Consider the following 22476-nt stretch of genomic DNA (forward strand, 5'->3'; position numbering starts at 1 on the left):
CGAGTGATGGGTGGCACTATAAAACCCTAAAGTAGACAGAAGGAGGAGAGTTTGAATAGATAACCCCAGGAATAATTTATGCTTCTTGTGGTTTACTGTATGTAAAAAAATCCATTAAAAATTGCACTGTATTTTAATATTTTGTGTTGTCTTTTCAACCATAACATTGTGAGTGATACAACCATTTGTTGTCTTGACTAGAGAAGACACACATATAATACATAAAATACGTGTGGCTGCTGAGTCCATCGGGGGAAAAATGCATTCTCTACTGTAGCATTTCCGTTAGAGACTCTAAAGACTCAAGCAATGACAGACTTTCATGTTATTATCCTGCTCCATATGATCCTTTTCCAAAGTCACAAGATAATGGGTTATTTATAGATTGTAGAAGCTTTCTGTCATTCACTGACTATATTATATTTAGAGTATATAGATTTTCCATAATGTAATTACTGCCGGAAAATTGACTTCCACTTGAAGCACAGTTGCATTTATCTCTGTGTTCTAGTGACCTCACCAAGTTTACTCCTGCACAGACTGTGACAAGTGAAACTTTTCAAATTTTTTTTTAAATGAACTTACTTTAAAAATTATTTTAAAAAAAAAACAGTGATGGTTGGTCATTCTAAGCTTTATATAGTTTCCCCATCAAAATCACGAGAGTGTGATTGAGCAACCAGTCATGGATGAAGTGTAAAACAACATGAAAAAATTATATCTAAATTAATAAGACAGACACCTGCTATGTGTTGTCTAGAGCAGTGGTTCTCAACCTTTTCATTGTGTGTGGACCACTTGAAAATTGCTGAGGGTCTTGGCAGACCGCTTAATGAGCTTTCCAAATATTTGTACCATTAGCTAAATATTGTAAAATGCTTTGGATAAAAGCGCTATATAAAAAAAACTTAATAACGTTTTTTATTCTACAAATGAAAGCACACAACTCGTATTTTAAGATCAGTAGTCTTACCTTTCTAGTGCAATGGATGTGCCCTCTCTCCCCCGCCACGGCAGCCCCCGAGCTGGGGCTGGGAAGGAGGAGATTCTCACCCCAGCCACAGAGCTGAGGCTGGGAAGGAGCACTGAGGCTGGGAAGGAGCACTGTCTCTCTCTGGCAGCCGCAGCCCTGGAACTGGGGAAAGTTGCCTTTTTCTCTGACCACCGCAGCCCTGCACGTCCCAAATTCCTCCCACCCCCTCTTCTGACTCCACTGCCCCCTCCCACTTACCCCCTATTCCCCCCAAGGCCACCACCTCATCTTACATGTGTTTCTTCTCCAGGGTCCGGGCACCTAATTAGTGGAGCCACGCCTGCACGGCTCCACTAATTAGGTGGGTGGCCCTTCATTCTTTTGTGTGTGGCCACCTAGGCGTGCATCTTAGAGGGTACTATCCACGGACCACCTGTATGGAGCTCGCGGATCACTGGTGGTCCACGGAGCACAGTTTGAGAACCTCTGGTGTAGAGGTGTGAGTGTACATAAAGCCTACACACATCTACACAAAATCCATTTTCCATCAAAAGTCTCAACAAGAGGGAGAAAGCAGAATCCTAGTTCACGTTTCCATCTGGACCTGTGAAACTTGAATCCCTTATGTTAAGGCTCAGTGATGCCTGTTTCAGTTGTTTTGCTTAGTTTCCTTTTTCACAGCAGACTCTGGTAATGGCATCGTAGCTGGAATTTTTGACACATCAGTTTTGTCTCTTGTTTGACAGCACAGCTTTTACACATTTTAGTTACACTCATTTTCTTTTTTTTTAATGCAGTACCTGTGGCAGATATAAAGGCAGTTGTGACAGGGAAGGACTGCCCTCACATGAAGGAGAAAGGTGCTCTTAAACAAAATAAGGTATGACTTTCAAATTATTATAAATGTTCACACTGCAGAGTACAAAGACTGTGAATTTGACCTTTCCTGAAATAACTGCATTCTGGCTTTTGCAAATCCATTTGTACGTGAACACACACACAATCACTCACACTCTATTTTTCTGTCTTTTTCTGTTTTGATCTAGGACCATGTGCGTCAAATTATTAAACAAGCATACTTGGGTGGGCTCAACCCTATGTTTAACTTTCATGGCATCTGTGCATTATGATAATTGTGGATAAACACAACACATACGGACAAGTGATCAGGTGGTGCTAGCTTCTGGGTGGGTTCCATTGAGTCTAACAGAGTAGCAATACCTATTGATGAGTGGCCTAGCAATGTTACCTGCTGAAAAATTATCCTCATTAAACAAATAAATTGTGCTTACCGTATTCTCTGATGAATCTGTCACTGCATCCCTGTCACACAGCAAAGATACAATTTATATCCAGTTTATAGTAATTTCAGATTGAGGTGTGCTAGAAAACCCAGGTGTGAAATGGATACTGATGAAAGGATGCGATGTGATATTTGAATTTTAAGGAGGCGATGATGCGTTGAGTGTTACAGTGGGATTGAGAAGAGGAGGCAGTGTTCAGATCCAGCTTAGGTTTAGGATATTTTTCAGAGTTTGAGGTCAAGAAGCTGAAACTAGCACTAGTGTTCAGGTTTCATAGTGCTAAAATCTTGAGCTTTTTTTTTCCTTTTTTTGCTGAGAAGTTAGTTCCCAATTATGAGAGCTTGGGAAATCCAATGATCTTTAAAGGTGGAAATCCCTTACCAACAGGTATATTCATGAGACTTCCATCAACATGTGCTGCAGATGAATGTCAGTGGGGGAATCAGACCCTCACTGCTTTGGATCTGACTTGAAACCACAGGGTTCTAGCCAGGGGATTTGAATCTGAATCTATCAATGCCTGACATTAGGAATATTTTGAAGTTCTGCTTTTGATCCACCTCTAGTTGTGATGCTTAGAAAGATTCTGAAGCATAAAATATTAAAAATAGGATTTCCTACCTCAGTGGTGTTTAATTTTGAAAACAAAATGTGTGTGTTTAATGTTCATGAAAGCGTAGGACTAATGACAGATCTGGAGCCAGGCACAGTGAGGACGGGTGCAGTGAAAGCTTCCCAATGTAACCATTACAATGTACCTTTCTCTGTCCATCCCTACCTCTGGTCTTTTCCTACGATGAGAAGGAGATGTGGACAGGTAGAGACAGCTGAAACTAGCTTTTCCCTCAGTAACTGATTCTAAGATACTACACTGATGAGGGCTGGAGGGACAGACCATCTCAGAAGCTCTGTTTGCGTATGTTTCCCACACAGGTAACTAATATCAGCTCTATTTGGCTTATAGAGCAAAATAGTCATTTTGAAATATAGAGTGTACCCTCATCTTCTTTCACTATAGAATATTCCTGATTGAAAATGAAAAGCCTTATCAAATGAAAATCAAAACCACACAACAACAAAAAAAGCAAGGAAACACTTTCCTGGTTAATTTTCTGAATCAGTACACAAACACACACATACCCACAATAGATTTCACACAGCTCCTACTTATTGCTGCATCTGAGACATCAACAGCATTTGGCTGTGGCAACTATATGATATATATGAAGTATTTTTAGTGCTTCCTTATCTTGGCATTCATTTGTCCACAAAAACAAAGACAGAAACCAGACAGTGGGTGATGAAAATTTGTCATCTTTATAAACAGCAGTGTTTAAGTAGAGTTTAATGCTAAATAGCAGGGCTACAGATTTGTATGCCCTCAGCAGTCAGTAATGCTCCATTTCCTAGGGTAAAATTGCAATGGACTGGCATAAAGCTGCTAACCAAAGATGTGGAGATTGGGAATTGATAGGTAACATAATTACATCCATAGCTGTTGAATTCAGTTTTTGGTACAGACTGTAATAATCTTTGTCATTACTCCATTTATTATGTTGATTTTTCCATGGCCTCATTTTCTGCTTTAGGAATAACAGAATTTGGAAGATGAGTTCTTGTGTAATACAAACTGTATGAACAATGTCTGCAACATTTTAATAGTCTGTGCAGAATATTGCAGCACTGCTTACATAAATTTTAATTTAATTTAGTTTGACATCTGAGAATCATGTATCAAAATCTCACAAACCCTGTTTTCTTTGTATTTACAAAATGTGGAGCGTAGGTTGAAGTTTCACAATTGAAGAGAGGATTTAAAAGAACACCTTCATCAAGTTATGACATATATATATATAAAAATAACAAGCACCTTAATGTGTATTCATTGGCAGAAAAGAAAATTAATGAGAGAATGAGAATGTTACACACAGGAATAGAATTGGCAGAATGTTCTTAACAGCGGCTTCATCGTTTCTCCATTGGCCAACATCAGCCCTTATTCTTCCAGTGGGATCATTTAGAAATAAACAGGAACAAAGCTGAACTGGAATTTTGATGCCATGTGAAACTGGAATGGCTTGATAGAAGCAGTCTTGAATCCATGGTTGTTTAGTCTTGCTCACATTTTAAATTGGGTTCAATTTTTAAGGCTCACTATTAGGCTCATTTGTGCTTCTCATATAATATTAATATATTTTATGCCAATGAATTGTATTTGATTTAGAAGGCATTTAACGAGGAAGTATGAGACACATGTTCATCTAGCTATGGGTATTCCCCAGCCATCCCTTCCATTTGCTGACTTGGCAAGTTTAAGAACTTAAGAACAGCCATACTGGGTCAGACCAAAGGTTCATGTAGCCCAGTATCCTGTCTTCCAACAGTGGCCAATGTCAGGTGCCCTAGAGGGAATGAACAGGACAGGTAATCTTCAAATGATCCATCCCCTGTTGGCCATACCCAGCTTCTGGCAAACAGAGGCTAGAGACACCGTCCCTGCCCATCCAGGCTAATAACCATTGATGGACCTATTCTCCATGAACTTATCTAATTATTTTTGAACCCCATTGCAGTTTTGGCCTCCACAGGATCCCCTGGCAATGAGTTTCACAGGTTAATTGTGCGTTGTGTGATGAAATACTTACTTTTGATTGTTTTAAACCTGCTGCCTATCAATTTCATTGGGTGACCCCTGGTTCTTGTGTTACGTGAAGGAGTAAATAACACTTATTTACTTTCTCCATCTGTGGTGAATTTTTAGTGAGCAGAAATTAATCTAACTTACATTGTTCAGAAACGTGTGTTCTCTTTAATTTCATCTTGGTTATCACAGAACAAGAACACCAGCACACATTCTAGGTAGTATACTGTGGGAACCATCCTGCCCTGGCATTGACTTAAGATGATTTAATAGGCCTGTGGTTCCCAACCTGTGATGTGGGCTGTAGGAACCATGAGACCACTCAGGATGAGGTGGAAGGATGCTCACATGGTGGTTTCAGCTGCATGTGACCGCTTGTGCTCCTCAGCCTTAGGCAGTGGCAACATAACAATTAACCAGTAGCAAAGTGATCTGAAGTTTCAGATCAACCAGAAAGTATGTATAGGGTGTAATTTAAAGTTTGTAATCCAGATTCTGGTCTTGTTACACCATTGTAAATATGGAGTAACCCCACTGAAGTCAATGGAGCTACTCTGGCTCTGTGTACCTGTGATCAAATCTAGTCTGGTATATCTGCTATAGCCACCATAGATTTACAGTTGTTTCATTTTTGATCCTCAATATCATGAATGTAGGAAGCAGCGCTCCTGTAGCTTCTAGAAGTATAGGAACAACAGTTGTATGACTCTCTTCTCTCCTTCTTCAAGAGAGCCAATAAAGACAATTAGTGTTATGAGACCACTGACCAGGAAGCAAGGGGGTAAAAAGAGCCTGTCCCATGATATGGAGGGGAATATTTCTGAATCCACCAAGTGGAGGCTACACTAGTCACTTCACTAATGACCGTTAGTATGCGGTAAAAACTAGTCAGAGTTGATACTGAGACATGCTACAATAACTGATATACCACATCTACTTGCTATTCTCAGCATATGGAAATACCACAGTGCCTTAGATAGCAGTGTGGTCACTGTTGATAAATGCTAACTATTTATTCACATAGGCTGGCATTTTCAAAGGAACTTGATTCCCATTGACTTTCAATAGGAGTTGCATGCTTCCCTGTCTCCCTTAGGCTCCTTTGAAAATTCCAAGTTCAGATACATAGGGGAAAAAACTGATCATCTCTTTCCAACTTCCCCCTCCCTCCCTCAAAAAAAATCTTATATGAGATATTTATAACTGAACAACAAAAACAGTAATATCTCAGCTAGATGCAGCTACTGCATAGGAGGAGCTAACATTTTTTATTTGTAGCACTTTATGCTAAGACCATTTGAAAAGGAAAATAAGAATGTGAACCACATTGAGAAACTTATTAATTTATCCTTATTATTACAGTATTTCTTAGACACCAATTATGTACCCAGTGTTGTGTCAGAGTTTATAATATAGCTCTAGAGGTTACATGGACTTGAAACAGGTATGACCTGTACACACACACACACACACACAGAGCGACCGCCCAACCCAAAGATCTTACAATCTGAGTAGACACACAGATAATGGCATTTTTGAAGAGCAGAGCATGGAAGGTGGAAGTTATTGCCACTAGGTTTTGTGGGACTCTTGAGTTCTCAGGAGGGGTTCAGAGGAGGACAGGTAGGGAGTTAGCACCTGATTTGGGAGCCTGTACAATGCAGAGAGGACAGCATGGAATAAGGCACTGAATCTGCAATGGGAAAGAATTGAATGAGGCAGTGAGGAGAGAAGCTTGGGCTGAAACATGAGGAGTGGGGAAGTGAGAGTAGAAGGAATGAGGGTAGAGATGTAGGAAGGGGTGGAGTGGTGGAAAAGTTTGAAGGTGGTTATACTGTGGCCCAGATTCTTGGGGGCAACAGTGGAAGTGTAGGTGAGGAGAAACACACAGGTAGCTTTTTCACCATGTTTCTGCCTTCCTTCCTTATATTATTCAGGGAAACTCTGTGTAGCTACAGAGCTGCTTTATGTTACACCAGCTTGTAATGACTCTCTAAAGGGCGTTATGTTAGTGGGGATCACCAGAGTGCAGGTCTGTTTGAACACTCACCCCTCTTATCCCTAAAATGCCCCCTACACTAGTGGGGGTGGGCCCTGAGAGGAGGGTGAAGAGTCAGCTATGGCAGCCTTCTGTGCTCCTTGGAGATTTTCCTCTGTGTGGTTGGATCCAAACCCACATGGGACACATTTGCCCATTCTGGTTCCCATGGCAACCAAAATGGCAGAAATCTCCTGAGAATGTATAATTTTGTAAGATTTCCAGCATCAATGATAGCACAAATACCACAAAATGAACTGTCCTTGTGAGATATCTGTCTTATGGGGCTATGGCTATGCGAGGTTTTGGTGTCTCTGGTCTCAGACCCTAGCCATGGCATGGCTCAAACCAGAACCCAAACTCTAACCTAATTTGGAACCCCACACTGTCACTGCTACTCATTTCAGATTTTTAGCCTTGCCTAAATCCCATTGACCCCAGTGTTGGTTCCGTTGTTGTCAGTGTCTCTTGTGATACGTTGGCACCATGGCAGTATTGGTTGGAAGTGAAGTAGAATTTCAGGTGAGTATCATTTTATTCTGGTGCGTACAGTAAAGTATTTCAGATTTCTTCAGAGTTGTTGGGAGGGAAGAGAGCAAGGTGTGAATGTATGACTCTTTCTTATGGACTTCTAATATGCGTTTCTTTGTGACTGTGTTCTTCCAGGAGGTGCTTGAGCTTGCTTTCTCTATATTGTATGACTCAAATGGCCAACTGAATTTCATCGCTCCTGATAAGCATGAGGTAAGTAGAGGTTAAAGTAAGGGGAAACCAGGATGAGGTGGGGTGGGGAACACAGCTGTCCTGCGTCTCTAAAGATCGTACGTTTTCAGAGACAGTCTTTTTGTTCTGTGTCTGTACAGTGCCTAGCACAATAGAGTCCTGGTCCAGGAGTGGAGCTCCTAGGTGATACAGTAATACAAATAATAATAAAACAGAGAGAGACCTCTCCCTTTTCTGTTCTGGGAGAGCTGTGCTCGCTCATAACTCCCCCTCCTCCTTTCCTGGTGTGGTAAGAGCTCCTCTTCTTAATTCAATCTACCTTAATCACTGGAAAGTAGGTAATTCTCCCAAGTGAATACAAATAAAACTTCAGTCTTCTCCTGTGTGATCAATAATCAATTCATACAAGATTACAGATTAATCAAATTAACCTCAGGATAACGTCCCTGGCCTGTACTATCAAGACTGGTAAACACCAACAGGCATCATCAGCTAGTCTTGACCGCACTCCCATACCATCAGTGGAGTTTATGGATATAAACACATTGGCCTTTTATGGTACTGAATGGCACAGCCCCCCTTTCTCAGTTTAATGTTGTTAAGCATGCCCCGGCACACAACACTATACATTCTGCTGTATCCACAGTGTGGGATGGGACATAGCTCTGTGAGCTGGTGGGTGTTTGTGCAAATAAAAAAGCAAAACAAAACCGCCCACCCCCAAAGAAGCATACACCTTGGAAGATAATGGTCAATTTCCAAATTGATGGTGGAAGCATCACAAATGATTGTCTCAAAGAATTTGGGATTTCCAGATATAAACTTAGAAGGATGCTTAGCACAAGAAATGACAACTAAAGTGCATTAGGTATGCAGCTTTCACATTTGCAATTCTGGCTAAAATCCTTCAAACAGATGTTAATTCTAATAGAAGTAATGAGTTGTGCACATTTGGCTTTTCCTGAGGATTAATTTTTCAATGTCACTTAAAAGCTTTTTCGTTCCAGGAAGTGATCTGATGGCAAATGTTCAGTTAAGAGAAGTTGACAATAAGGTTTCTAGAGCTCCCAAAGCTTCAGCTACTGTTAAGAGTTACTGTTTTAGACAAGACATAGTCCTCTTGAACCTCTAGACACACGTTGCGTTCTTTCTGCCATAAATTCTGCAAAAATTTAATTATAGTCCATGTTGGCTCTTAGGGGCGAATTATCATGGAAATTAGTAAATATTTCAGTCACCTCCACTGGAAAATGCAGCCTCTGACTACTGCCATCTTCTAATGAACCAACACAGGCCTTGTAATCTTTTCCCAAATATCCTCCTCTGTTTTTACCTTCAACTTTGTCCAGCTTCTTTAAAACAAAATTGGCATGCCTGAAAAAGTCTGCGTTTGTGACCAGAAAGGCAAGGGCCAGTGTCAGGGCAGGGCAGTGGGCAGCCAGTGTGCATGGATCAGTTACCAAGTTGTGGTGAGGAGACGAGTAGCGGAGTGGGGGGTTGAGCCAGGTCGGGATGCTAGGAAGCAAGAGTGAGGCTCTGAATTGCAGACAGAAGGCATGTAGCCGAGCCAGACATGAACCGGTGTCAGGGGTTCACAGCAAGGCAAGGTCTGGAGGCGGAGGAAGCAGGCAGTCAGTGTCATTGCTCAGACAGCTCCCTGTAAGGGCTTCCTGGTTTATATACAGGCATGGGCCAATCAGCTGGCTGCAAGGTGCTGCCACTCAGGCCCTGCTGGGCAGTACTTCCTGCAGCGTTTAGCTTCACAGGTTCCCCCACCAAAAACCCAGCCCGAGTTTCTGGTGGTGGTGCGGATATGTCATAATTGGTCTTAATTTTGCAGTGTTAACTTAACTTAGCAGTGTTCCCAACTTTTGAGATTTGTCTATCAATATTTAGTGTGTTTAAAGGCTTAAAAACCAGAAAACAAATAAAATGAACCCAATTTTTTTAACTCATGATGTGTGAGCTACCATCACGGTTTTGGGGAGCCTGACTCATGATCTTTTAAATTTGGCAATCGAGCTTAGCCAGCTTTCAACGCTCATTGCTATCCAGAGGTGTGAACACTTTGCGATCACACTGTCATATTTGTTTTTCATTTGAATGCTGAGAGCTGGTTTTCACTGAATCTCCCCCCCCCCCCCCAAAAGGTGGATTATTCCCTCCCTGCTTTTTGACAGAGAAGGTCATGAGACTGGTTATAATTAGGTTTCACTGCCACTTCATTAAAATTAGTCTGTATTAAACTGAGTTGATTCTTCAGTGGCTCTTAGTCTGTTTTGTATGTTGAAAGAAATACCACTGAATCAATGCCGTAATTTTTCTACCAACTCAGTAGGATTTCTAGCAGTTCCTAAATTATATGTGTCTGATTAGGTTCACTTGCCAAAGTGGAGATGAGACAAGGAGTCCCTTTTTCCATCCACTGCGCCCACATAATAGGTGGCCAGAAGAACGTTGCCAGGAGCTGGAAGGGGCTCCAAATCGGTACTATTTGAACCAAAGGAGGACTATGGCTGCTCTGCCCTCACCAGCGCACTGCGATGCTTGCACTGAGGGAGCGCTGGTTACATCAGATGATCAGATGTTACAGGGAGAGCTTTCCAGTATGCTTCCACATGTAAAAGCCCCTCCGTTTCTTTTGCAATTATTCCTTTACTTCTCCTGATAAAGTGAATCCTGGCAAAACCATTTTCAATAAATCTTTCTTATAGACATGTTTAAGGAAACTGTGTATTTGCAAAATACCATGGAGTTGTGTGTTCGGCATTAATCTTATTTTCAGGTCAGCTTTTTTTTCTTTCTTGGAGGCCTGTCTACTCTAGGGAAAAAATGTATATTTAAAACATGATAGCTTAGCACGATTTAAAATCCTATTGTAGACAGGGCAAGTTAGAGTTTGAAACCTTATTAGCTGGTCAGCATGAACCATAAATAGAGCCCTGCAAATGTGCAGATACCTGCAGACCATTTTTGCGGATAGTGGATCGGATGCAGATACAGCCACACAGGGCTCTATTCCCCAGCGGCGCCTGGCTGGCGGCGTCTGATTCAGACAGCCCAGGGGGGCGCAGCGTGCTCGGGACTGGTGGCCAGTAGCTGGGGCTGGGCAGCAGGTCGGACTCTGGGCTGTCCAGCATGTGCTTGCAGCGCCACTTCCTGTCCAGCAGCTCAGGCAGCTCCAACATTCCCACCATGGCCCGGCCCAGCAGCACTGGCCACGCTCCCAATCCCAGCCTGCCAGCTTCTGGGCAGCAGGTCCCACCGCTGACCATGGGGATTGGAGCAGGCGGGGCCCCAGCACCCCACCCCTCCGCCCCACTGTGATGCAATACGCACTGCCATGTGCCGTAGCTCGTGAGCACCCAGGAGCAGCACACAATGCGGTGGCCCAGGCCCCGAGCCCCCACCCTCTGCATCGCCCATTCTCCTTGAGTCCCATCCCGTACTACCCATTACCCCAAGTCCTCACCCTTCTGCTGCCTCTTCCCTGCAAGACCCTGCATCCCCACTCGCTCCTTTCCCCCGTACTCCATCGCTAGCCCTTGTGAGGTGGCTTGCTGATGCGGATACAGGTAAAAGATGGCTAGCAGATGGCGGGTTGATCCTGGCGGATGCGGATCCACATTTTTGTATCCGCGCAGAGCTCTAACCATAAATTCCACACTAAGCAGCTAACACATTAACACTACAACTTGCCTTGTCTACATTAAAGGTGAAATCCTGGCTCTGTTGAATGCAATGAGAATTTTGCCACTGACTTCAGTGGAGCAGGATTTTACTCAAGGATTTTGAAGTATGTTAACTCTCATATTTTAAAAACACATGCTTTTTCCTAGTGTAGACATACGCTGAGATATTTTTTCTCTGATTCTTATCAGTATTCTTTTTCTTTTCTTGTGCAGCACACAATCAGCTGTAGCTATCTGTAAGTTTGGCTATAACTTACAGCACACGGTTGGCTAATTTTAAAGTCTATCCTTTGGCATGAAATCCAGCAGAAACATTTGTAAGATAAAAATTCAGCTATGGTTGATTTAATTTTTCCCTTATAACTAGGACACATGAGTTCATGATTGAAATCTTTTTATTTTTAGATGATACCATTCAAGTACTTTTGTTCATAGTTGCGTAAATGGTTTGTAGTAATAAATGGAAGTGACTGATTAGAAGTTGACTCTTGTTCACCAACCTCCCCTGGGTTTGTTGCTTATTTAAAACAGTTATTCAACTTATGTTTATCTCAAGCTGTCAGCTTTGGAGTGAGATTGCATTTCCTATTAAAAAAAAAGAGAGAGGGAGAGAGAGAGAGAGACAGCAAGAGAAGAGGTTCTTTACAGGCCAAACAAAGCTGTTTAGAATTATGCCAGGATAACTTGACATTTAGTTTTTATGAAGGACAGAACATTGATTAACTTCATACTACTACAAGTAATTTAGTTTCCTGCTTTGGAAAATAGATCCATACATATTTATTAACATAAAGAGGTGCTTATGTATAGGTTATATATGTGTGTGTGTGTATCCTTGTTCTTGTGTATGTGCGTTTGTATATACACATACTTAATATGTATTTGTACGCAACCTCACCTACATACAGCATGTAGTTATATACTATATTACATATTTCTATACTAGATATATGATGTGAAATATATTTGATCAGATCAAATGTATTTTAAAATCAAATATATGATTGTGAAAACATAAAAATTAGATATCTGAAAAGTCCTGGTAGGTTTTCTAATCCACCTCCCTGATAGTGCAGGATTCTTTCCATATAATACATATTTTAGTTTCCACAATATAATTAGCATTTATGGCAAATATATTTTTCCATGTAGGTAAATACTACATCAGCATGGGTCCAATTTGACTCCCATTGAAGTCCATGAAAAGCTTCCCTTAGACTACATGAAACTTGGATCAGGCTCGTAATGGTTCATGATCAAAAATACATGCGTTGTTTGTTTGATTTGAGTGCGAAGGGAAGACAGAATATCACGCTACAAAGTGGCACTCTTGATATTGAAGGAGAAGTATCTTTTAGAAACTACTTGGTTTACTGTATACAGTTTTCTAGTTTACCAAATATTAGAGCTGGTTGCATTTTTTTAGTCAGCATTTTTTTGAATTTTTTAAATAAAGGCCTTTTTTCAAATTGAAATTTTCACAAAGAAAATTTTCACTGTGTTTGAAATTTTCCAAACAAAAAACCACCCACACCGGAGCAATTCCCCCCAATTTTTTTTAAATGGAGTATTTTTCATTTCTTTCAATTTGTTTCCCAGAATTTTTGTTGCCATATTCTGACCAGTTGTTTGAAACGTTTACCTGTTTCACGTTAAATCACTAGCTAATCAATATGTTTAAAATTAAGCCAAAGAAGTGCTTAAGCACATCTGTCTAGTTTAATTTTAGAGGTGTTCTTCAGTCACTGGAGCATAAATGCACTGGAGAAGATGCAGTTGGCTGATTTGTTTGCATGGGAAAGCAGGTCTAGACTTAATGGAGGTTTTTGTCTTCCATGGCAGTACTGTATCTGGACCGATGGATTGAATGCCCTCCTTGGGAAGGATATGATGAGTGACCTGACACGAAATGACTTGGACACACTGCTCAGCATGGAGATAAAGCTGCGTCTCCTCGACTTGGAGAATATACAGATTCCTGATGCTCCCCCACCAATTCCAAAGGAGCCCAGCAACTATGATTTTGTTTATGACTGTAACTGAAACTGCCCATTGAAACTCCCATTTAAACTGGAAATATTATAACTGGAAAGATTAAACAAAGAGAGAGAGAAGTCCACATGTGCACACCTTGGATTATGGACTATGGTTAAAGCACTCACTTTTCTTTCCATTCCCTGCATCTTTTCCTTTCCCCTGATCCCAGCTCCCCCATTGCTAGTCAAAAACTACATTGCTTTAATTAACTTCTAATTGCAGTCCATTGGATGTGGCTAACGCGAAGACCACTAAGCAGCGTCCATCAGAGGAACTTTTACATTTTTAATGCTGGAATAGGCATTCTAAATAAAATACAATGCTTCCAAACTGCATGCCTACGAAACCAAACCTGGTGCTGCAGGTGCTTTATCTGGAAGTTGGGAGGTAGAGAGGAGAAGCAGCTACTGTAAGTGGAAGGTGGAGAGAGCGAGATTTTCCCAACCCATCCCAAGAGTCAGCTCACAACTGATTCCAAAAAAAGATGAAAAGTATTAACTGTTTAATCTTCTGCACCATCATCACTGTCATTATCCTTTACATTGGCAACAGTGTCTCCATCATCTGTGCTCTGCCAGAGTTATAGTTTCCTAGAATGAGTAGTTTGCAGGTTTTTGCTGTACTGTGCACTATACCACTGCAATGCTTCTAACTTCTTTTTTTGCCGTCTCTTAAATAGCCCTATATGTCTCCCGAATTACTAGCACAAATTGTGAATGAAGGCACTAGTTGTGTTCTCTCCCTGTAGCTATTCTAAGCCTCCGTTGCCTCTAAGATTGGCTTGATGCTATCCAAGGGTTTTTCTTTTTTGGTTCAAAGTAAAATAATAGTTTCCACAGATTAATGAAAATGGTGAGACATCTAAATCAGCATCGTCATTGCTACAGTGTTACAAGTTTGCAAGGGATTTCTTTTTTGTTTTTGTACAACGGGTTCTAACTTTTTGGTTTTGTTCTTTGGCCAAACAAATATATTTAATGAAAAAGAATTACATTGTGAGTTTATTTAGAGATGATGTTTTTATTTTTAATATCCATTGAAAACATTTGTCCGGGGAGGGTAAAATATCCAATATTTCCTTCAACTTTGCTGTTGAATAAAATCTGAGTTGTGATGATACTGGAACTTTGTTTTTTTTATTTTGAAGTTCTCTTTTACTCTCTGTCATTTCTAGCACGTCTGAGGCCTCTGCTACAAAGGGGAAAGGGAAAGCGTAACTTTAGGCTCTATGGTAGCAACATAAGCGTCTGATTATAATTACTATTTATTTATTTGATGACAAAATTGCAATTGGCAAGTCTAAAAATCTGCATTGCAGTAGATAGGTGAGCCTTTCTGAAAGGCAGCCATTGACAAATCTAAATGCAAAGCAAACCAGTACGATTACAGTCAATTGTAGGCCATTATTTTTAGGTTCTCATTTGCTGAAATATCTGAGCGCCACATGCTTCCCTCCTCTTCCCTGAGTGGAGCGAACCAGAAACCAAGGCTGCAGATGCACAGTATGAGGGAGTGCTGGCTTTGTTTCACGTTTTTCCCCTCCTCCCTTCTTCAAATCCTTTGGCTGCCTACCTGTAGGTATTCCACTGGGTCAGGCGCCAGGGATCTGGAGGTGCGGGGCCTGGGTCCTGGTGAATCAATCTCTAATGCAAAGATTCCACCACCTCCAAAATTCATGTCTTAGTCAATGTTAACTTGCATGGATTCCTCCTCTAATATGTGAACCCACGCACAGGGATTTTATCAGACCCTGTGGTGCCATGAAGCTAGATGGGTAAATTGAGAAACAGAACCTCCATGCAGACGGTCTGTGCCTCTGGTAGCTCCAACAACATCTGCAATTTTTGAGTAGGCCAAACACATTGACACCTTCACAGAATGGGTGGGGGTGGATCACATCCTAGAGATGAAAGGAGGAAGAGGAAACTTCATGAATTCAGGTATGATGGTCCTAAATAAGATACCTTCATATGGTTGTAATTGCAATATGCCTACTGTACTTTGGTCTAACAAGATAGAGATAAGATTGGTTTAGATGGTGAATGATGTTAGAAAAGAAAAGAGAATCTACAGATAAACACGAGAGCAAAACGTTACTGTGGGCCACAATCTGAGAAAAGATGAAAGGAAATTTCAAACTCATGGAGTAAAAGCTGGAGATGTTTAATGTAAGGAAGTGTTGCCAAGGCTGCATCATAGATAATCAGTGTTCACAAATGGTGGAAACCCAAGGCACATGACTGCTTTGCAGGATTGGTAATGTGATCTGGATTTTGGAATGGTACTTGGAGATTGGGCATGGAAGTAGGGGTACACCTTTGTCCTGGACTGACAGTTACCTCTTTCTCTTTTTTTTCAGTTGGCTAATGGAGATTGGCATTGTTTTTTATATATGTATGTATGTATGCTCCACAACAATTTGAATGGTCTGCATTTTACAAAATCTAACAATTAAAAAAACATCATTTCTAGGTAACAGGATAAAAAAACCACCCATGTCAGTGGTGACTAAAAGGTCTGACTGCTGTTTGGTGATCTCAGGCCGCACCATAAAATATCCGAAGGATCAAATGGTCAAGGAGACAGAATATCCCCCTCCCACATTAAGATGATCCCTCCGGGATAAACTTGAGGCATATTGGGGAGGCAGGAGACACCTGAGCCAGATTCTCATTTACCCTGAGGCCCCTTTGTACCATTTAGTGTAAAAAGGCCTTCTTCTTATGTGGCATCTCCGTTACTGGAGATTTCCAACCATGGTTGCCCATTCTGAATGATCCTCTGTTAATCTCTTTGTGGATGAATAGTCCATTTGGTTCACCCAGGATACCACATTGTCTATCCAAGATCTTTGTTTTCTTCCTCATGTTCTGCCATCAACTTTCCCTTACAGAGCTCATAAACATACATTGCCTACTGAACCTTTTAAAATGTGCCCTGCAAATAAAATCTTCATTTGGATAAGATTTCTGACTAGCATTTGCTAAGTTCCAGTACCTGTTTGTTGATTGCACAGTCTATCCATGACCCGAAGAAGAATTCTGTGGAGCTCAAAAGCTTGCCACTTTCACCAACAGAAGTTGGTCCAATCAACAATATTACCTCACGCACTTTGTCTCTCCTGTATCCTGGGATGAACACAGCTACAACAACACTGCAAACAGTCTGTCCATGATATTTTCAGAATTCTTGCTTAACACCATAATTCAAAGGATTGTAGTTTCTGTATTATCAATTGTTTGAATGTCCATGTTTCACAGTTGTAATTTAACACAAACCAAATGTAAGTTTTGTAAAAGTCAGAATTTAGTATTCAGGTTTATATTCCTTCTCATCAGATGTTTATTCTTTCAGAATGCCTCTTTCACTCTGGCTAGTCTGGTGCTGACCTCAGTATCCAATATTCCATCTTCTGTAATGATACTTCATAAGTAGCAATAATTTCTCACTAGCTGTACGGATGTATCATTTACTGGAATCTTGCATATTTTCCCAGGATCCTTGCATTCCACCAAATTTTTTTTCTTTCCCTCATTTAACTTTAGACTATAGTATTTGTTATAAAAACAATGAGGAGTCCGATGGCACCTTAAAGACTAATAGATTTATTTGGGCATAAGCTTTCATGGGTGAAAATCCACTTCTTCAGATGCATAGAGTCTTTGTTATATTCATATATCATCTCCACTAACTTCATCAGACCTTCTTCTATCTCAGCCAACAGCACTGTCAAATACGTAGTGAATGTTATTGTCACGGAGTCACCGGGTGATGCTCTGGAACTACTCCCTACAAAACCAGTCAGGACTCTGGGGGAGCATGCCTCCTCTCTCTGAGCGTACTGTCTCCAAGGCAAGAAGCTTACACAGCTTCAACCTTCCTGGGTCTGACCTCAGAGCATTCAGCATCCCCTTCCACACCATGCGCTTCCCGCAGCGAGTCTGCCCAGGCGGGGCTCCTGGGGAGGCCTGAGGGCCCTGCCCCGCAACTCCACAGTCAGATGTGACTCTCAGCTAATCAGTAAAACAGAAGATTTATTAGTCGACAGGAACACAGCATAGGACAGAACTTGTTAGCACAGAAATCAGTGACTTTCAGCCAAGTCCATCTTCGGGGGAGAGGAAACCAGAGCCAGGGCTCTGGTCCTCCCTCTGAGCCCCAAGCCAGCCGAGACTGACTCACTTCCAACTGCCTGGCCCCTGCCCTTCCCATTGCTCCTCCTCCGGCCTTTGTCTTGCTTCCTAGTCGAAGAGTCACATGGTCACATCCCCCTCCTGGGTCTAAGGTTACGAAGGGGCAGCCATAGCATCCATGCAGGCAGCTGGAACAGCCCTCGCAAAGGTCACACATGTTTATTCCCACCACCTAGACATTGGTGCAATACACACGGAAACGGAGGCACGCACAGCAGTAAGGCTCACATAGGCTCACATACAACATAACCAGGGAAAATCCCCACTTCATCAAAGTTATTCACCCATCTTTCCATTCGTCTTAATATCTTCTTCTGTTCCTTCAATTAATTTAATCACTCGCTATAAATGTTGAATAAAGTTGATGACACTATACAATCTTGTTTCAGTCCTCTCTTGATCTCTATAGATTTTCATTTTCATCTCCGTTATAATTGCCTTCTGATTCCAGTATAATTGTTTTATTATTGGAGTTCATATCCAGCAATCCCTACAGGCCTCATTATGTTGAGCAATTTATAGTGGTAGATTCTGTCAAATGCTTTTTGGAAGTCAATAAAACACAAGTGTACTGTTTCCACCATTTCAGCTGATCTTTCTGGTATGAGCTTCAGGTTCATATTGGTGTTTATTTCCATATTTGAAGGCCTAAGGTTGTTCGCTTAATTCCTTATCAGTCTTTCCTTGTATTGTATCTTAAACAACTCACCATGTCTTAAGAGGCATGTGATAGTAGGCTGATTGTTTTGTAGTCTTTACAACGAAACTGTGTATCTAAATCCCAAAAATGAACACTGCTATGGATTATAAAGTCTTCTGGAAATTCTCCTGTCCTCTTTAACAAAGCTTTCAAGTTTTCATTGCTTATGCCTTTTAACAATTCAGCTGATATTCCATCACAACTCAGTGCTTTTCCATTCAGCAGTCTCTCTATTGCTGCCATGATTTCTTCATCCATTATTGGTGGGCTAACTTGATTAATATCTAGTTGAGGTTTTTTAGGTCTATTATGACCATATAGTTCCTGGATCTATTTTCACCATCTCTTGTTCTTGTCTTTAGGGACTATGCATTGTCAGTTGTCAATTTTTGTCCTTAATCGTCATATTGGTCACCTTTCGTCTGTAATTGAAGACTATTGTCTTTTGATACATCTCACTTTGTTTTATTTATCCAATTGTTCAATTTCTTTGCGTTTCTCATTTGGCCATTCAGACTTTTCTAATCTGCCTTTATTCTTTATTTTATTTAGTCTTCTTTTTCTGTTGTCAATCTTTGTGCTTTTGTAAGAAGTTAATAGCTAATAGAAGCTTGTGTAGAACAAATGAAATCATTGCTCTGATGGATGAAAGAAGGAAAGTAAAAGCACAGAGATCAACAACAGGAAAAAAAGGGGGCCTTAAAATGGGCGTAAATTACATTTAATATGATTTACTCCCACTTTAAAGGCGCTACCAGAGGAGTATAAAAAGGCCTTAGTGTCAATGAGAAAACATGTCCTTTCAGTCTCCAGGGCTATCAAGCCAATATCTTTCCCCATTATGTAATTCGCTAATATTTTAAAAAATAAACATTTAAAGATGAATAAATTACCTACTGCTTCACGTTCATTTAAAAATATGGGAATGAAAAGAAAGTCTTTGCATATGCTATTGTATGTTCAGGGAAAGCTTTCATATGTAGTATTCAAGAATCTTCAGCAGACAAAATACCATTAAAATCGCTTGTATAATTTCAAAGTTGATCATGGATAATGCTTGAAAAAGCCATAAAAGTGAGAGAGAAGGTGGTAAAGGTAAGTCTAATTTTAGTTTCTGTTTTTAGAGTGATTTTTCTTTTGGAAAGCAAATCATCTTATTCAGAAAAACCTGAATTAATAAAAACATGTATCTTGGAATGTCTGAGGCCTCAAAATGAGTGTAAGGATAAGTAAAGAAACAAAAATACTAAATAACCTGGAGCAAAAGAAAGCAGCGTGTGTCACAGAGAGAGTCCTCTAGAGCCCTTGATTGTTCTTTTTAGCAGTAATTCCCTCTTTAATCTGGTGGCCTGTTTTATTAAACATTAGGATGTGTGGGGAAAGCATCCTCTTACCAGGCGACAGGTGATGAGTCTGTCTTTAGATTTCCTGTACAACTGCATAGGTTTTGACTCTTTCCCTCTTTGGAAGGGTCCTCTTTGTTGCTTTTTTGTCCATGACTGCATTTTATTTGAATATTGTAATTTTTGTCACATAAATAGTCCAAGTACAAAATGTACTATTTACAGATGATTCATCTGTGTGTCCACAGCCTCATGCTGCAGTCGGAGCCCTGCATGGAGCTTTTGTGGAATCCACTGGTTGATATCTGATCTCTTCTCACTGCTTTTTCTTAGGCAAAGCAAGTAGAGTGCTGATCCACAAGAGTGGTGGTCATGCCACCTGTAACAAAACAGTGCTGGCCAAACAGACTAGGGCCACTGAGACCCCTACACAGTACTCCAAACAGAGAGGAAGAGGGGAGAAACACCACTCCCCCTTCCCACAAAATGCATCCCAGTGACATCCTGATGCTGCAGTTTGCTGTTAGTGACATGACGTTGCATCGACATGGGATGATGATGGGTGGCAATGATGCAGACATTAACTAATATGATGTCAGGATTCCACTCTGCAATCAGTTCGTAGCTCTCTCTGACTCCATTCAAGGGCAAAATGACTCTGTCTAGTTCTATAAGGTTGAGAACTGCTAATCTATGTTCATACCCAAGGGTCTGGGTAGTGGAAGAGCATTTTTTATACTATCATCTCCCTGCCTTTCTCTTTTGTTTCGGCTGCTCATTATTAGTTGCTGAAAAAAGGATGGAAACTAATGTGTGAGGTGAAAGTTGTTCCTCTAATAAAACTCAGCAGCCTGAAAAGGATTTTCCTCTGATTTTTTTCCTCCTGTTATGGGAGGTTTCTAAAGATCAATCATTTAACCAACCTAGGACCAACTCAGCTGGCCAGAAGCAGGGGAGGAATGCTTAACATTTAACAAAAGAAAAGAACTGTTCTTCCTATAAATATATGAATATAAGCTGAAGGGAGAAGAATTTCCCTTGTTTAGTATACTAGTGCACCCCTATGCATAGCCATTAGCATATTGAAATGTATTGGGAGATACTTTTAGAAGGGAGTTTCCAACCATTAATGTTAGCCAGGTACCCTCTTTTCCCACAATGTTTTCTACATCAAGACAATAGTCACTCGGTGTCTCTTTTGGATTACAAGCAAATTTAAATAAGGGCTCACATCAGGTGTCATTTATTGACCTGATTAGCAAAGCACTTAAGCATATGCTTGCATCTATCCCCATTCAGCAAAAGGGACTTGACTTCAGTGGGACTTAAGCACGGGCTTAAGTGCGTTGCTGAATCAGGGCTTATTACAAGTGCAGCTTTATCTATTGCTAGGCTTTCCTTGTTGAATTTGGGAAATTAAAAGTGAATACCTGCATCATTTTACTACATAAATTGTAATGGGACTTGTATGCTTTTTTGTTACTTTAAGAGATTAAACATAATAGGGCTTGATTTACATTTACGCTATGGCCCCTTTACTCTGCTCTGGCAGGGACCTTAACCTGGGCATAAATATAATGTTAAGTTTGAAATGACCATTACCTTTGATATTTGAATTGAGGCAGAGCAATGAAACACTGCTAAAAGCACTGCTTGGTTGGTGTGGGACTCTGTACAGAATGGGTGTCAGCAGAATTCTGCACGTTTCCAATGAGGTGGCTTCAAAGTGATGGTTCAGGCAGGTCAAGTCTCTCAGGGGCCTGCTGAGGTCAAGGTTAAATGAGTTGTTGACTCTTTCAGACTTGTAGCAATTTATATTATATTTTTCCCAAGCAGGTGAAGACTCCACAAAGGTCTCCTATCCAAGAACAGAATGGGTCTAATGCGGCTTAGTTTTTGGGATCACAGCCTGAGCTAATATGAGGGAAATAACTCTCAAACAAGTACACTCAGAGTATAAAGTTTTCTACTAAGGACAGTTTGTTTTTATAGGTGCTGGAGAGCATTTCAGCTTTTACTGTAGACATTGTTTCTCTTCATATCTCGTATTCTTTGGAAGTCAATTGTTATGCACTTTTAAAACATGCTAATAAAGGGCAGACCAGATGTTTTAAATGTGAGGAGCTTTATGTGTCTGTCCCTCTCAAGTCCAATCTACTGCCTGCTTGCAGTACATTTCAGGTGAGACATGGCACATCACGAGTTGTTACTCTTCTGGACGCATTTCTGCTGTTAAAAAAATAAACATGAAGATGTCATGGAAATTGGGATTTGAGAGTATTACAATGAGAACACTAAATAATGGAACAGGAGAAAATAAGCTTTGTGGAGTACATCATCACCAAGTGATTCAGCCAAAGAAGAACTTTATCTTCTCTGACGTCTCAAGATTTGTTTTGAATTACTTTGTCTGCTAAAATTGTCATTGTAGGATTTTGTGGACTGATTGAACACTGCAATTAGCTTCTCCCTTGATGAAGACTTGTAAGTCTAATTTTAAATCTTGCCATCCGTGTGGCACTCAATCTAAACTGTTTTTCAAATAAGAAATGGCGCTTTTCCAAGAGATGTCGGTGTCATATCAGTTTGTCTCTAAATGTCATGTAGTCAGTCTCCTCCTCCCACTCTCCTCTCCAAATGTGCTCTTGATGCTGAGTTTGAACATTACAGATGATCTATTTACATGCTATGCATTGTAGAGTGATTTCTCATGTTTTTAATGTGTGCACCAAGGGTGGCGTTGAACTGAAAGTACATGTATTAGTGTGCTGGTGAGATTGGGTATCATCATGACAATGGACTTGGGGACCTGCATTATGTTAAGTGCGAGAG

At 40.7% G+C, this 22476-nt stretch overlaps 1 protein-coding gene across 5 annotated transcripts in view; it reads left to right on the top strand.

The window, feature by feature from the left end:
• Positions 1–14525, top strand: part of ELMO1 (engulfment and cell motility 1) — a 413972-nt gene extending 399447 nt beyond the window's left edge. For all 5 annotated transcript variants that reach the window (XM_073332875.2, XM_073332876.2, XM_073332878.2 and 2 more), the window contains 3 exons: positions 1771–1853; positions 7623–7700; positions 13214–14525. In XM_073332875.2, the coding sequence (XP_073188976.1) occupies positions 1771–1853; positions 7623–7700; positions 13214–13414 (362 nt within the window). In that variant the 3' untranslated portion in view covers positions 13415–14525. The remainder of the gene's footprint in view (positions 1–1770; positions 1854–7622; positions 7701–13213) is intronic.
• The last annotated feature ends 7951 nt before the right edge of the window (positions 14526–22476 follow it).

The sequence above is a fragment of the Lepidochelys kempii genome, chromosome 2 (assembly GCF_965140285.1).
Source record: "Lepidochelys kempii isolate rLepKem1 chromosome 2, rLepKem1.hap1, whole genome shotgun sequence".
NCBI lineage: Eukaryota > Metazoa > Chordata > Testudines > Cheloniidae > Lepidochelys > Lepidochelys kempii.